The 17,516-nt window shown below is 36.9% G+C and overlaps 1 protein-coding gene across 1 annotated transcript; it reads left to right on the top strand.

Annotated features, from left to right (window-relative positions):
* The first annotated feature begins 13,158 nt into the window (after positions 1 to 13,158).
* Positions 13,159 to 14,118, top strand: LOC119818846 (olfactory receptor 1038). Its single transcript, XM_038336665.1, has one exon. The coding sequence runs from the start codon at positions 13,159 to 13,161 to the stop codon at positions 14,116 to 14,118; it is 960 nt and encodes a 319-aa protein (XP_038192593.1).
* The last annotated feature ends 3,398 nt before the right edge of the window (positions 14,119 to 17,516 follow it).

Below are 17,516 nucleotides of genomic sequence, written 5' to 3'. Positions count from 1 at the left end.
CATATACATATGTGTGTGCAGGTATTGACAGAGGCCAGAGTGGGTGTCAGATCTCCTTACGTTAGGCACCTTACATGGATGCTGGAAACCTAATTCAGGTCTTAAAGAGCAGAAAGTGCTCAGCCATCTCTTCAGGTCTCCTCTCTTTCCCTTTTTTGTTCTTAATGTACTTACCGGCTCTTACCAACAAGCTCAAGCAGCCTTAATTTATTAGAATAATCTTTATAACATGAATATAAAGCAAATAGATGCATTATCATACTTGAAGTTTTCACTATCTAATTCTATCAGGTTGCATTTTTAATATCCATTTTCTCTGTGACCATACCTTTTCTGTTGATAACCCCTGAACGTTGTTGAACATGGAATTACAATTTCTAGTTTTCACCCCTGCTACAGTATACAGAGTACTCTGTTCTGGGGCCTTTTCACAAGTTGATTCAATGAACATAAAGCAAACTCCTGACTTCATGTTTATATTAAGAAAATGTAACTTCAATTACAGTTATACATTTGCAAAGTTGTGTAATAGAAGAATAAAATTAGAAACCAATATTGTGTTTCTCTCTTCTCTAAACATTGGTGAATAATATCAATAGGGTATTTCTCTCTTATCCAGACATTGATCAATAGTATTAATTGCATCTGTGTAGACCATACTGACTTCTGTGTTTTCAGTTTTCCTTTCATTTAAATCCAAATCCCACTACACATATGCTTCCTTTACTTAATTTTTTAACATGCCTGCTTTCAGTGTTTCTTGTGAAATTCAAGGAGATTCAGTGGCTACGTGTAGATATCGTCTGTGATGCTTTCCTTTGTAAACAAGCATGTATGAATTTATTTCTATTTACTTATATCAAAAATTTCATACTCCCCATTTAAACAAGTTTATGTCACTAGGGCTAACCCAGGGTGACTTACGGAAACATAGGTGTTTGAGGCTGGTTGTGTTTTGGCTGGTTGTGTTTTTAGAAAATGATCAAGGCATAGTCAAGCATCTTATTTAAGCTCAGCGCAAAATGCTATTATGCATAAGTAGGAATCAATAATCGAATCATTGCAACTTGGAGATTATCACACTTATTCAAGTTGCTAACAGAATATCTTATTGCTCATTGTTCAGATGTACATGGGCATATTTGAGTTTTATTTCATATCTTTAGGTGAATTGGGTCTGTACTGATTGACTCCTGGATTTCTCTGTTGAGTAAAGAGAGGCCGGGCAGCTCTTAGTTTCCTTAATGTATTCTGTCTAGCAGTGACTTCTATACTTAGTGAATGCCAAACATTTTAATTAGGTTACTACTCGCAGTTTCCCTATCAATCTGAAAAGTTTTAATGAGTGATCATGTTCTCTAATTAGCTGTGCATTGTAATATCTCAACACAGAGTGTAGGAGGTCCTAAGTCCCTGCTGTTGGCCATACTGTAAAATCTGAAAACAGAGAGCTCAGTCATTCTAATTCTTGTCAGATCTCAAAAATTCAGAGGAGCTAAGATAGCAAGCAAAGTGCCATTTTCTTTAAGTGCAATTTTTCATTCCTTGTTTGTAATTAAACAACTACTGATCATTCAGGAAAAGAAACTGAAACCAGAGTTTGTGTTGATGATGAAACTGTCTCGTTGGGTCCTATTATAAAACTCCTCGTTGCCAAGAGAATTCCCTATACTATAACTTCAGTTTACTTGCTAATCAGTTTCCAGGGGCCTTATTAGAGGGAAGGGTTCTTTAGCATTTTCGTGGGGACATATTATCCGAAAGCACTCTCAGCAAACACAAAGTTTCAACTTTTTCATTAAGATTAATGAATTTAGTTTGAATATATTGAGATAATTACAACTCCCCAGGGCCAGCTCTTTTTTTCTACATCGAAGCACTTTCCTTTGGGAAACAAAACAGTTTACTTGGAAAATTTTGAGCTTGCTTTCACTCAGTTTGTGCCCAGAACCTTTACACTTTACCTGGGCACACAAGGGAAGATCATGAAGTCCAAATCTCAATTACACAATGAAAATACTATTTACAACAGGACTATTTAATGTCGGGTCTAACACTGAGTGACTATGATATGTCACAAGTAAGTTATTAGAAATATATCTATACATTGTGCCATTGATCCTCGCAAGTACTACATAATTTTGGTTTAATTTTCTAATATTTCAGATAAGAAAATAAAGTCTCAAATTATGTAAATAATTTGCATGCAAGATTGAAGGACTCAATCACTATTATACACACATAGTTTATATATATTAAATTATATATCTATATCTATTCCGTGATAATTAGGCACACAATCCCTTCAGTAACAATAACAACTTGTAATAATTGTAACTTGTATATACTGTTATTATCTGTAGTAATAAAATACATAAATATTGTGTTGTTTAAGTAGACAGATGATTGAACAATAGAAAGATAAATAAATGATAGGTTAAGGTTATTTATTTGATCAAATTTTACCGAGGGTATCAAGCTTCTTTCTGGACCCATATGTGCCTGTAATATTCAGCTTTAGGAAAGAACCCTGCCAAGGCAGTTCAGCAAAGACCTCTGGTCACTCCTATCTAAAAACACCACTTTCAACATCCAGTCAGTCTCCTCATCCCTCACATCAAATGACAATGGATCAACATTGCGTGCTTTCATTAATAGTTCAGTCAGTTTGGTTTAGCCAGGATCCCCTTTATTCTTTCCGTTTCCTTGCAGTCATTTAAAAATCCATGGATACCCCCTCTATTCTTAGTTTGGAGCCCCCTTTACACTGTATTTTTAGAGTATTGTCTGATATTCACCCACATTAGAGCAAGTCATGGCCTCTCCATTATACATACTGTGATGGCCTTAAATGATATGTTAATAAGTTCCATTGGATGCATTTTTAACTCATACATTCTACATACATTTATACATGCAAAGCTGAATTGTTTGATGTATATCTTTTTCTTTCTAAATGTCTTAGCCAAAGCAACTTTTATTTTTCAACTAAGATTACAATGTCCTTACAAATACAGTAAAACAACCCAATGATTCGTTTTCTTGCTTCCTTTTAAAACAATACGTATATTTTATGTGTATGAGTGTTTTGCCTTATTATATTTATGTGTACCAAATATGTGTCTGGTACTCATGGAGGTCAGAACAAAACTTTGGATCACCTGGAACTGGATGGTTTTAACTGCCATGTGGGTGTTAGGAATTAAACTTGGGTCCTCTGAAAGAGCAACAAGTGCTTTTAAACATTGAGACACCTCTGCAGCTTTTTTTCTCATTTCTTATAGGTTCATATATACAGACCAGAAATTTTATTTCTTTAACTTGGAATTTTATTCTTCTTATGTTAATGTCCCCATTTATAATTTTTTGGATTATAATATAGCATTACATTAAGTTAGGTCTCTTATAAATTTTAGAAGACATTTTGTAAAAACAATTTCTGGTAATATCATTCTTATGAAGCCCTCTACTGATTTTTTATTGCAGGAGTTAGATAAAATCTGAGTGACTTACACAGATCCATGGATTCATATCTCTTCGACTCTGCTCTTTCTCCTTCCTTGTCCTTCACTGGTTGAAGCTGGACGTTGTGCCTTTCCTCCCAGGAAACTTATTCCACAAAGTTCTATTTTATTTTTCTTTGGCCACATAATTTTATTGTTTTATTTTTAATTTACATTTCTCTAGGTTTTGAGAATTTCACACATGCTATTGTATTTATATCATTTCCATCTCTCCATTTCCCATTCTTACTTCCCCTGTATCATGATACTGTTTTTATTTGTTCTTGTTATACACATACACACATAAGTACATATGTGTGTATCCCAATTGTCCTTTAACTGATCAGTGGATGATGAGAAGGTGCTACATATACGAAGAGTGATTCTATTCAATGCTACAGAGAAATGAAACCATGAAATTTGAAGATAAATTCATGAGATTGGAAATATTATATTAAATGGTGTCTCAGACTAAGAAAGACAAGTACTACATGTTCTCTCTTCCTTTTGGATCATAGCTCGGAATCTGCCACTTTGAGTATGCAACCTGAAATGGTTTTTAATATCTATTCAAATCCAGGCCTTTAATTTAACACTTAAAGAAATAATTTACCTTATTTAATTAGCCTTTTTTTTTTTACTTTGTTCTTAACAGGAAAAACAAACAAACAAACAGATAAACAGTAGGACCGGAGATACACTTCACTGTAAAACTCTTGTGAATACGTGGAGGGTTATGTGTTCACACTCAGGCCAATGAAGAAAAGTTGATCAATACTTTTTCAGTGCAGCTAAATTACCCACTATGTGTTTGTATTTAAGATTTCACTGGCTAAGCCGGGCGGTGGTGGCGCACGCCTTTAATCCCAGCACTCGGGAGGCAGAGGCAGGCGGATCTCTGTGAGTTCAAGACCAGCCTGGTCTACAAGAGCTAGTACCAGGCCAGGCTCCAAAGCCACAGAGAAACCCTGTCTCAAAAAAAAAAAAAAAAATGATTTCACTGGCTAGTTACTCTATGTCTGAAGTACTATGCATTATCCTTCTTGGGAATCCTCAAATTCTGCAAGTGTAAGTCTTCTCATTTTCCCAAGATAATCTCATACTCCGATAACTCACTAGAAAGGGGAATTTCCTCTTTGTATTTAGGCGAAATTCTAAAACCTTTGGTGAAAGTGGCACTTCAATATTTTTAAAATTTGATAGAATTGGAGGTTAAAGATTTCGCTCTGGGTTAATCTGTTCCTCCAGAAAATGCAGGCTTTAGGGTGAAAAAGAAAAAAAAATGTTCAGACAATGCTTTATGGGACAAAAAATTCCTCAAAATATTATCTTGCATTTGCTAAGTTTGCTTTGTTGGCCGTCTACTGAAGGTCCTGCAGATCATGGGGCCTGTGCTTAACAGTGGTTTGTATACTCAGTGAAACTATATTATATAAAATTAATTTTTCATTTGCCAGCAGTTATCATTTGGAGAAAGCTTCCAAGCTAGGGGTCAGGACTTGTATCTACTTTGCACTGGGACCCCATCAGGCCTAGATCCATGCAGGACCTATGCATGCTACCTTAGTCTTTGTGAATTCATATATGGTGTGGGAAGTCCCTCTGTCTGTGTGTTGCTTTTCATGGTTAATGAATAAAGAAATTGCCTTGGCCTATTAATAGGGCAGAACATAGGTAGGTGGGGAAGATAGAACTGAATGCTGGGAGGAAGAAGGGCAGAGTCAGGGGGACTCCAGAGATAGACTGCTGAAACTTTGCTGGTAGGCCCGACCTTGTAGCGATACACAAATTACTAGAAATGAGTTAAATTAAGATGTAAGTTAGCCAATAAGAAGCTAGAGCTAACGGGCCAAGCAGCGATTTAATTAATACAGTTTCTGTGTAATTATTTTGGTTCTGGGTGGCTGGGATGAACAAGCAGCCTTCCTCCAACACATATATGCATTGGTCCAGTTGTGTTTAGAATGCCTTGTTTACATGGTGTTCTCCATCCCCTTGGCTCTTTTTTTTTTTTTTTTTTTTTTTTTTTTTTTTTTTTTTGGTTTTCGAGACAGGGTTTTCCTGAGACAGGGTTTCCCTGTAGTTTCTAGAGCCTGTCCTGGATCTAGCTGTTGTAGACCAGGCTGGCCTCGAACTCAGAAATTCGCCTGCCTCTGCCTCCCGAGTGCTGGAATTAAAGGTGTGTGCCACCACCACCCGGCTTCCCCTTGGCTCTTATGTTCCTTCTGCCTCCTCTTTCACATGGTTCTCTGAACTGTGAGGTGAGGGATTTGACGGAGACATCCAATACAGTAGCAAGTATTCCAAGGTCTCTAACTCTGTGCACAGTTTATAGCTATGGTTCTCTGTATTTGTTTTTATCTGCTTCAGGAGGAAACTCTGTGTAGCTGAGTGAGACACTTATCTATGAGTATAGCAGAATGCTGTTAAGAGTCATTTTCTTGCTATGATCCTTGATCAGAACAGTGAATTTGGTTTTCATGTAGGTCCCTGGACTACCTAGTCTTAGTTTTTTGGACAGTCAAACAGTGTCAGGGATGGGTTTGATCTCATGGAGTGCACCTTAAATCCTTTCAGATATTGGTGGATCATTCCCACCAGCTTTGTGCCTCTATTGCACTGGGCATCTTTGTTGAAAAATATTTCTTTACAATGTGTGAAGATGTGTCATTGTGATTGGCTTAATAAAGAGCTGAATGGCCAATAGCTAGGCAGGAAGAGGTTAGGTGGGACTTCTGGTGACAGAGAGGTCTCAGGAGAAGAAGAAAGTTGATTTACCATCCAGAGGCTGAAGAAGCAGGATTTGCAAAACAGAGATGAGGCAACAAGCACATGGAAGAACACAGATGGAAAAATATGGGTGAATTTAAGTTATAAGAGCTAGTTAGAAACAAGCCTAGGCCAAGACTGAGCTTTCATAATTAATAATGTCTCTGTATAATTTTTGTGAGTTGGAGGCTCAAGGAAAAATCTATCTATGGATCTTCTATACAAGTTATTGTAGATCAAAGGGTTTGTAGCTGAGTTGTTGATTACCTTTCCTTCCTTTAGTAGCACACAGATTACCTTCCAACATCATGAATAATTATCAGTAGGGATGAAAGCCATAGGAAAGCACCAGCTAGACTTCTCTATATTCAATGAGTTATTTAGGCATTATCTTCAGCAATAAGGTCATACTATCACTTTGTGCAGAGCAACCAATAGTCATGGCAATAACCTGAGTTGTACGCGGGTTCCAGTCAAGCCTCCTTTACTAAGAACTTGATTATAGAAGTAAGCAGATCCCAAAGAGGAAACTTCATTTGGTGAAGAAAGTTGTCCAGTTGGAGCACAATCTCTTCCACCTTTGATGATCTCATTTACATCACCTTCATATGTGTATATACTTTAGGAGGCTTCTACTGTATTTGGTTTCCATACCACCATTAAAATGGCCCTTAGTTTTAGCTGTCCCTTTCTATATTCACTCCCTTGTCCCCTCTTCCTTCCTCTTCTATGATTGAGCCCTCTGCATACCCCCTCCTCATCCCTTCCTATTCATCCATAACTACGTACTCTGTTTCTCCTTCCTAAGACGATCTTCCCCATCATCCTAGCCACTTATGCTGTTCTTGACTTCTATGGTTCTGCACATTGTACTTGTCTCTCAAAGACATAACAGAACTGCTAAAGTCCATGTACAAGGGAATATAAACCATATTTGTTTTTCTGGGTCTGGAATACATTACTTGGAATATTTTTTTATGGCTCTATTTATTACTGCAAGTCTTATAATTTCATTTTTTTTTAAAGAGTGTGTCACAGTTTCTTTATCCATTGATGGAGATTTGGGCTGTTTCTGATTTCTGGTTATTATGAGTAGAGCAGCAAAGAAAATGTCTGAAAGTGTCTTTTCAGTCTGATGTAATGTTTGGGTGTATTGCTAAGGATAGTATAGCTGGATTTTGACGTAGATCAGTTTCCAGCTTCTTGAGGAATTATCACACTGGTTTCCACAGAGGCTGTGCAAGTTTGCTGTCCCACAGACAATGGAGGAGTGTTCCCCTTACTTCACATTCTCATGTGAATGAATTGCCATTTGTTATTTATTTGCCATTCAGACTGGTTTAAGATAAAAATCTCAAAGTAGTTTTGATTTATAGTGATATATATCATTAGATTTACATTAGACTTACATTTGACTAAGAATGTTGAACTTTATAGATTCTCTGCCATTGGTGCTTCCTGTTTTAAGAATCCTCCTTCTATTTAGGTCTATACCACATTTTAAATTGAGTTGTTTTCTTGATGTGCAGGATGTTTTTGTCCTTTTTCTTTATATTGTTTCTTTATTTATTTATTACCAGGTTTATCTTCTTATTTATAGCACTACTATTGTCTTATTGGCATTTGAAAGAGTTAGTGGAATTTGAAAGAGATTCACAAAAAGCTAATTATAGTTTACTAAATTCTTTACCTATGTAGACTCATTCAGTCTTCTCAAAAAATGCCATAAGTAATACATTTCTTTAATTTTAAAATTGTGGAAATGAGTTTTGTCCAAAATCTATAATCATTGATTTTCATTTTACAGAGTTAAATTTCATAATGACAGTGAGCAAAACATTGCAATTTATTATGGTTCTCCCCTACCCCCCGTGGTGCAGTTCACAGTTGCTCTAAAGGAAATATTTAATTGGAATGTTGCAAGAGCACCCCCTCAGGATTCCAGTTAAGAGCTTTCTTGAAAATCCACGATGTAATTTTCACAGCTTTTCTTCCACTAAAAAAAAAAAAAAAAAAAAAAAACCAGAAGGAAATGTAATAACTTCCGTGTAGCTCAGGAGAGGCTGAGATCTAAAGGGACCTAGGAAATAATAAATCACCAAGACAACTTCAGAATGAGCTCAGTGGAAGCCTAGCTTACTGCTAAGAAGGTAAGTCAGGTGGAGTTTGGGTGCTAATGTAACAGCCAATCTGGCAGTACACACCAGTCTCCCATTAGGAAACTTCTTCATTGGTGAGCTGCGGTATTCAATGAAGTCAAATTCTGTTCTGTTTCCTTTCGTCACAGCTTTCCTATGATGTGCATTACTAAATTACTACCTTTTAAAAAAAGATTCAGTAGTTTATATTCTAGCTGCTGTGGTGGGGAGCCAGCACAGAGGGAGTGGGGCTTCCCACCATGGTTTTACGGCAGTCTATAAGATATGTGTATGTTTGGTTGATGTGCAGAGCTGGTTAGAGTTGAGGAAACGTCAGAGGTGGAACTCCTGTGCAACACTGTGCGTGTAACTTGTAGCTCAGTTGCTAAGTTGGTGAGGAAAAAGGTGCAATGAGCTTTGAAAGATGCTAGTGTGAAGACACCTGGAGAAAGCTTAAAAGGAGCTTAAAAGAGCCCCAGGTGTTCCTCTAACACTAAGCAGCAAATAGAGCGGGAAGTGTCTGCCTGAGACATTACTTCCTCTCTCTCTTTTAAATTAACAAATAACTTTTCTGTGCAAAGCATTACTGTTATGTCAGATTCCAAAATTTGTAAAAGGCCAAAGAATCAACATCATTGAGCCTTCAGTTTAAAGGGAAATTTATTTTTCCCGACAAATATATTTCAGAAGAGAAATGGGCAAAACAGAAATTGTAGAGATCAGATCAGAAGATAACAAGTTAAAGGGAGCTAATCAATACTGAAAAATGAGTTATGGTTGTTTACGTAGTTGTTGTACATGGTGAACTAATTATAAAAAATAAGCATTTTTCCCTCAACTAATACAGTTTAGTAAACACAAATTTTCTGTTAATAATTTCTGCCAAACAGGTAATTTTTATGTGTAATACATGTGCATATACATATAGAGAGGAAAACAGAGAAAGAGAATTTCTAGAGTTAAAACTGTCTTACTATAAAATGGTTAAAATAACCTGACTTTTCAATTTTATGGTTAAAGCCAAAATTAATTTGTATTTGATAATTGTCCTATTAATGAAATATATATCATATTTCTGATAACTTTGATTAGAAGAATTAACAAAATGTTTCGGTTTTGGAAACCAAAATGTTTATAGACCTTGGGGTCTTGCAGATTGCTCAGGAGCTACAAGTGTTTGTCACTGTACTTGATGATCTGAGTTCAATCCCTTTGACTTACATTGTAGAAGAGAACAGATTCTTGTAATTTGTTCTTTTATCTCTGAGATAATGTGTTTCATGGGACATGAACCTGAACATACATACATATGCATAAACAGATGATGATAGATAGATGATAGATAGATGATAGATAGATGATAGATGATAGATAGATGATTGATAGATAGACAGACAGATAGATAGATGATAGACAGACAGACAGACAGACAGACAGACAGACAGATAGATAGATGATAGATAGATAGATGAATGGATGGATAGATAGAGTGATGTGGGAGGGTCTTCTGTTTGAGTTGATTTGATTGGTTAATAAAGAAACTGCCTGGCTCATTTGATTGGCCAGCCCTTAGGTGGGTGGAGTAGACAGAACAGAATGCTGGGAAGTTAATCAGACCGCTGTGCCTCTCCTCAGGGAGACAGACATGATGAAGCTCGGGCCCAACATGGACGTATGCTAGAATCTTCCTGGTAAGGCACCACTTTGTGTTGCCACACAGATTATTAGATATGGGTTAATCAAGATGTGAGTAAGAGGCTGAAACTAATGGGCCAGGTAGTATTTAAATGAATACAGTTTGTGTGTTGTATTTTGGGTGTAAAGCGAGCCAGGCGGCCGGGAGCCGGGTGGCAGGAATGCAGCCCATAGCTCCTTACTACAATAGAGGATACATGATAGATACATAACCTGTGAAATGGTTATGTACATTGGAGCAAAAACTTAGTTTGCAGATGGGCATTTAGGAACATACATGCATCCTGAACCAACAGGAGGTTGAAGCATGTGATTCATGAATTGTTGTAACTTGAGCTGCAAAGCAAGTATGAGGCCAAAGATACATTAAAAACAGGTTGTAGATAAATTAAGGGTGAATGAAAAAGCTGACTTTTGTGTGTGAAAGCAGAGAAAGGTTCGTCATACAAGAAGATGACAAATGGGAACCACAGATACTGATAAATTCTCTTGTGAAGTTCCCAGAAAAAAGTGAGACAAAGGAAGCAATTTGCTTTCTGAAAACTATTCGTATAGTTATAACACTTATCAAATCTGACTTGAACTCTACTTGCCTGGTAGAGACGTAAGTAATCCGAACATATCATAGAAAACACCAAAAGATAGAAGTAAAGTAATTGAAAATATGGCTGAGCCCTGCTTGTCAATCCAGCTAGTGAGAGTGTTCTTACAGGCTGTGGTTCACAATTATGACTCACTGTACTTTATAAAATGTTCTGGGGATTTTAAAGATGGTGATCTCTGAATGCCACTCTCAAGACCATGGGTTCTTGTTAGAGTGCATTGAGCTGTTAAAGAAAATAGGTAACTCTGCTGGGTAAGGGCATCTGTGGGAAAAGCTTGCTGAAAGAAAGTTGCAATGTAGTGTGAAACGTGACTCATTTTTGCATAGAATCTGTAGTAAAATGTGTCAATGGCTTATGTGGATTTCCTGTAAGAACTGAGATATGTGGACTGGGATTAACAGCAATGTCGCAGCAATTTGCTTCAGGACAAACTAAGAAATGAATTGGAAGTTCAGGACAGGCTCTAAAAAAGCTGCAGAGAAACCCTGTCTCGAAAAACCAAAAAAAAAAAAAAAAAAAGTAAGAATTAATTTAGACAATCTAGAGTTGTAAATTAGAAATTTCATAAAATCATGGAATTATGTGTTAGTTGTGTTGTTTTCTCAAAATTAAAACTGAAAGAGCAAGCCTTTAAAGTCTGCGCACAGTGGTGACTAGAAACAGGGACTCCAGTCACACCAATACTGTACTGCACCCTCTATGTGACCACTATTATCTCCTGCTTTCTTTTTCTTTTCAAATGTACATCAGGGTCAACAGACAACCTTCATCCCAGCAAAAAACAAGAAACTCAGATGACTTCATCTTCTTAAATAAATTCATGTGAAGTGCTAAAGTAGGTTATAAGATAGAAATAGTATTTAGTTACAACAGAAAAAAAGTAACAAATCCAGTCAATTAAAATTGACACGTTGTGGTGTTTAAAATGAGGATATTTTTAATCGGCTCATGTATGTGAATGCTTGGTCCACAGTTGGAATTGTTTGGAAAAGATTAAGAGGTGTGACCTTAATGGAGGAAATGTGTGGCTGGGGGGTGGGCTTTTAGTTTTCAATAGCTCAAGCCATTCCTACTTAACTTTCTGTTTCATGCTGTGGATAAGATGTAAACTCTCATCTACTGCTACCCCATGCCTGCTTGACTGTGGCAAAGTTCCTGCTGTGATGGTCAAGAGCTCTAATCCTCTGGAACTATGGGCCCGAAATTAAATTTCTTTTATTTTACCTTGGTCCTGGTGCTTTATTAGAGCATAGAACAGAAACTAAAACAACATAAAGGAATTAGAATTATCTCTCAGGGTTTTCTTGTTATTATTCTCAGTTTACATCAAAAATGCTCTCTAAACTGTACAGATTGTCATGGGTTATTTACAATGGAATATTTACTTAAAATGCGTTATATTCATCCAAGTCAAATGTTATAGGTATGTTTAACTATTTAAATACACTGGCAGGTATTTATGGAGAAAAACACACACATAATGCATATGTAATTTAGAATAGCTGATTTCATGAACTATCTGAAATATATTTACTTTCTGGGTAAAATATGTTGAATTGTAAATTTGAATAAAATTGTATTACTATGTAAAAATTATGTCATCATAATAATTCTTTTCAGGATGTTGAGCAACTACGACTCACTGAATGCCATAGCCACTATAATTACAAGCTTCTAGTGGGTTGTCCATACATCAGATGTTTACCCCATAGCTATGCAAATATATTCATCACTAATTTGAATCAGCAAGTTATGAAAAAAGAAATGAATTTATGGTAGATGTGTGTTGAAAGGACACAGCAAATTTGAAAGGAGAGAGTAGGTGGTACATATATGACTGAGAAATACTCTGTATAGGTATGAAAACTTTGAAGAATACAATTTAAAAATATCCAATATTTACAAATTTCTGATGAAATTTTTCTTAGTTTCTATAGGATAAATTATTTACTCTCCAAATAAAGAAGGAAATAATAAAATAAATACCGATGTAATATACACAATTATATTGATATATGCAAAATTCTCTTGGTATATCTTCTATATGTTTTATCAGGAAAGTATAGAATTAAAATTAGAAACTATAAATACAATTCTACTTGCAAATTATGTATTTTTTGTTGTGTTCCTTTCAAATGTTTCAGAAACAAATTGACAGCAAAAATACAAACTTTTATGGTCAGTTTTCCACATATTTTGTAACATGTTTTATTTAACAATCACTTCCATTATTTATAAAAATAAAAAGTGAAGAAACTCTTTAGCACGTAGTTCTGTATGAAACGACTCCTGTCCTTCAAATAATAATGAGAAACAGTCATTAAAGTATGTCTTTGCTGCCAGGGTGACATTTTACAAAGCAGAAACACACGGGCATCCTTTCTTCCAGGACTGATTGGGGCACTAAGAAACTGTGTTTGTATTCTTCCACACTATCTTCCAGAATCAATGGCTGAAGTCAACATTTCCTTTGTCACCGTGTTCATCCTCAAGGGGATCACAGACAGGCCAGAGCTTCAAGCCCCTTGTTTTGTGATGTTTTTGACAATTTATCTGGTCACGGTCCTAGGCAACCTTGGGTTGATTGTTGTAATCAGGATTGATTCTAGACTCCACACACCCATGTACTTCTTCCTCAGTCACCTGGCATTTGTTGACCTCTGCTACTCCTCCGCCATCACACCGAAGATGATGGTGAACTTTGTGGTGGAGCAGAACACCATCCCTTTCCATGCTTGTGCTACACAGCTGGGCTGTTTCCTTACCTTCATGATCACGGAGTGCTTTCTTCTGGCCTCTATGGCTTATGATCGCTACGTTGCCATCTGCAGCCCACTGCATTATTCCACACTGATGTCAAAGAGAGTGTGCATTCAGTTAGTGGCCGTTCCTTATGTGTACAGCTTCCTAGTTGCCCTTTTCCATACAATCATCACCTTTCGCTTGACCTATTGTGGACCTAATATAATCAACCACTTCTATTGTGACGATCTCCCGCTCTTAGCTCTGTCCTGCTCAGACACTCACCTGAAAGAAATTCTCATCTTTGCTTTTGCTGGCTTTGATATGATCTGCTCTTCTTCCATAGTCCTCACCTCCTACCTCTTTATCATTGCTGCCATCCTGAGAATCCGCTCTACCCAGGGGCGACGCAAGGCCATTTCCACCTGCGGCTCCCACATGGTGGCTGTTACTATTTTCTATGGCACTCTCATCTTCATGTATCTACAGCCCAAATCAAACCACTCCCTGGACACAGACAAAATGGCTTCAGTGTTCTACACAGTAGTTATCCCCATGTTGAACCCCCTCATCTACAGCCTAAGAAATAAAGAGGTAAAAGAAGCCTCTAAGAAAGCTTTAGATAAAGGATATGAAACCTTAAAAATATTAAAGTTAAGAAAATAATGGCAGCATGCTTTATTATGTATGAGCAGGAAAATAAATCAAACTTTCAATTGTAATTCTTTCCCATGCAGTTTAAAATGTCTTTGTTACGTTAACAGACTTAGACATTTTCTGTGATGATCCAATTAGATCATGGGAAATAAATATAATAAGATACATTTTCCTGATAGACGGGGTGGAGCATAAGTATAATCCCAACACTTAAGAGACAAATGCAAGAAGAACATAATTTTAAAACCAGCCCAGGCAGCATAGTGAGACCAAGAACCAATCCAACCAACCACCAACAACAAAAACTGACACTGCCCCAGTTCTTAAAAGTCTGGACAGACAAGCAAAGTCACATGCACATGTTCAAATTATACTCTACTCAGTGAACACAGGTGTATGCTACAAGCAGAGGAGGTGTGCTCTAGTTTAAGGATTCTGGACAAGATTGCGAATCCATTCCTGATATTGCAAAAACACTGCTTTTGATTTCCCAAAATAACACACAGGTAGTTTTTCAAAAATGTTTGGACCATGTTCACTAGGAGTCAATGTGTTGCTAAGTGTCAGTTGTGTGAATGTTGTCACATAAAGCTAAGGGTTTAATTCATGGGAATTTGGAGAGTTTCCATTTCTTGTGAGAAACAAAACCCGTTTGGGTTTTCTGGAACCTGCCCAATATCAATCAAGTAATGATATTTATTGCCATCAAATAAATCTATAAGGTGTGTTGTGTTTATTTATAATCTGTATAACTTGATAAATAGCCTTGTAAATACCATACAGTAAAGTTCAAGTCTGTATGAGCTATGGTTTTGGCAAAACTGTAGTTGTGAAAATTGAAAGGTATTGTATTACTTAGATTAGATAGACACTAGGTTTGTAAATGCAAACAAGGGCATTTCCTTTTCTGAAACAGCATGCTGTTATGTAATGTAATGCTGATTATGTACTCATTACATAACTGAGGATGACACTGAGTTTCTGATCCTCCTCCAACCACCTCTTGAATGCTGGGATAATAGTCATGCTAACACCTGAACCATCAAAAGTATAGAGTGGCAAAGAGAACAGGGATTTCGAAGTGTGGGATCTCATAACACCTCATTCATCATGGTTGGTCAGGTTACCCTGACTGGGGAATGAGGAAATTAAGAAAGGACAGACACACATGCACGCATATTGGAGAGGCTGAGATTATGTTGATGGTGCTCAATCTGTTGGAGTGGTAACAAACATGTAGTGACCAGAAACCTTAGCACTTATGTGCAGTGGAGCCGAGGGCTTAGCTAGTGTTGGTAAGAGATCTCTGCATTGGAGTGGCCTCAGAGGGCAGTCATTTGTGAGGAGGAAGTAGCTGTGGTTGTTAATTTCTGCAAACTCTGGCAACATCTGCATACGAACCAGAGGAAGGCTTTGCCAATTTCCTATGGGTCTCAGGATTTGGTGCTTTATAGCAATCCCTTCACTCAGGATTTTGTGCACTCCTTACATATTCACTCAAAGATCCCTCTCCTCCTTATACCACATTGTAAGAATTTGAAGTAACAGCTAAGAACCTGCCTTTTGATATGAAAGAACCACACTGGTAGCAAATGATAGCTAAAGCAGACAATGGTCTGCCTTCTGTGTGGTGACTCTTTGTTTAATTTTCTTTCCAATGAGAAGTGAACAGTGAAGGAGGAGGCCATTTGTGTGTTCCCGGCCACCCAGTCCCAAATTAATCACACAGAAACTGTATTAATTAAACCACTGCTTGGCCCATTAGCTCTAGCTTCTTACTGGCTAATTCTTACATCTTAATTTAACCCATTTCTATTAATCTGTTTATCACCACGTGGCTGTGGCTTACCAGGCAAAGTTCCCAGCGGCTGTCTCTGGAGGCTTCATGGTTTTTCCCTGGCTCTGCCCTTTTTCTCCCAGCATACAGTCTAGCTTTTCCTGCCTAGTTCTGTTCTGTCCTTGCCAAAAGACTTACAATTGGTCTGCCAGAAACAGGCTTTCACATTTACTGCTGATGTTATTTAAATCTAGTTTAAGAGGGATCATATAACAGCATACTCTGAGCACAATGTCTTAGATGACTGAGGGTAGCCTGCTCTTCATCTTCAGTTGTGCATACAGATCTGATGAATTAGTAGAAATAGGATCAATGCTAGGCATCATTGCTCTGTGAAAGGGTATTGCGTGTCCTTTCCCCTGAACTTTTAATTGGATTTTGGCTCAGTTCTTCAGACATTTTAATCATTTATTGACTGTTTAAAACAAGAAGAAAAAAAAATGACAGTTTATACTAGACCTACCTTGTCCTTCTCCTACCATTAAAATAAGGGTAACTAAGACATTTTTGAAATGTGGGGGAACATTGTAATAACTAATTTATCAACCACTGCTACTGTCAATGTCCTGATCTAGAACACAGAAAGCATCAAAGCCCAGCCACCTTCTTCATTGGTCAGCTTTTCCTTTCCATTTAATTTAGTTCAGAAAACAACAGCCTTGCCTGCAGCCATCTTCCTCAGGTATCCAGATCTGAAATAATGATCCAACGTTCTCTCAGTGACCACATTGATCAAATGCGCGCATCTCTGGCCCCCACTACCTGTGCTATTGTCAGTGTCACCTAGGCAGTTTACATAGGTCTCTAGATAGGATTACTTCTATATGAAGTCATACTAAAAATAAACTTTATTTCATCTTAACATTTGTCTCTGGTTATACCCTGTCTGTAGGAAATCCCTACCACTCCCTGTTTTTGGCCTTCCAGTTAGAACTATGAAAACATTGATACAGACATAGTGGGAAATACATTACAGCTATTTAAAAATTAATATTTATAATTTTTCAAAATTAGGTCCAATTCTAGGTTCTTCCAGTTGTGAGATGCATGTGTGTTACTGAATTATACGAGCTATCTCATATGTACACTTTAAAGAGCACCTGAATTGGCTACTGGAAAAATTATCGAAGCACCTCACATAAAATGATTCATCCAGAAGTGATACAGGAAAGAATTCAGTAAATGTAGTAAGGTATTTATAGTGGCAAGCTGGAAACTGAAAAAAAAATCAGTTTTTTTAAATCAAATCTTTATAAAATATAACATCTTTTTGTTCATGATGATGGATGTTCTATGTAGTTCACTTAAGGGAACTTCAAACACTTTTTGAAAGTATGTTCATTCATGTACACATGCAAAGATATTTCAAATTTATTAAATATTTAAAAGGATTAAGTGAGGTAATTCCACAATCTTTGATTTTTATATAAAATTACTATGTGTATGTAGGTGTGTGCAGGTCTCTGTGTGTGTGTGTGTGTGTGTGTGTTTGTGCAGTGTACTGTGTATTGTATGTGTTTTGGGGCAGTGTATGTGAATGTATGTACATTTGTGGAAGCAGAGGTAAACA

The sequence above is a fragment of the Arvicola amphibius genome, chromosome 7 (assembly GCF_903992535.2).
Source record: "Arvicola amphibius chromosome 7, mArvAmp1.2, whole genome shotgun sequence".
Taxonomy (NCBI): Eukaryota; Metazoa; Chordata; class Mammalia; order Rodentia; family Cricetidae; genus Arvicola; species Arvicola amphibius.
The sequence above is the reverse complement of the archived record's forward strand: the minus strand, read 5'-3'. Positions and strand labels throughout refer to the sequence as shown.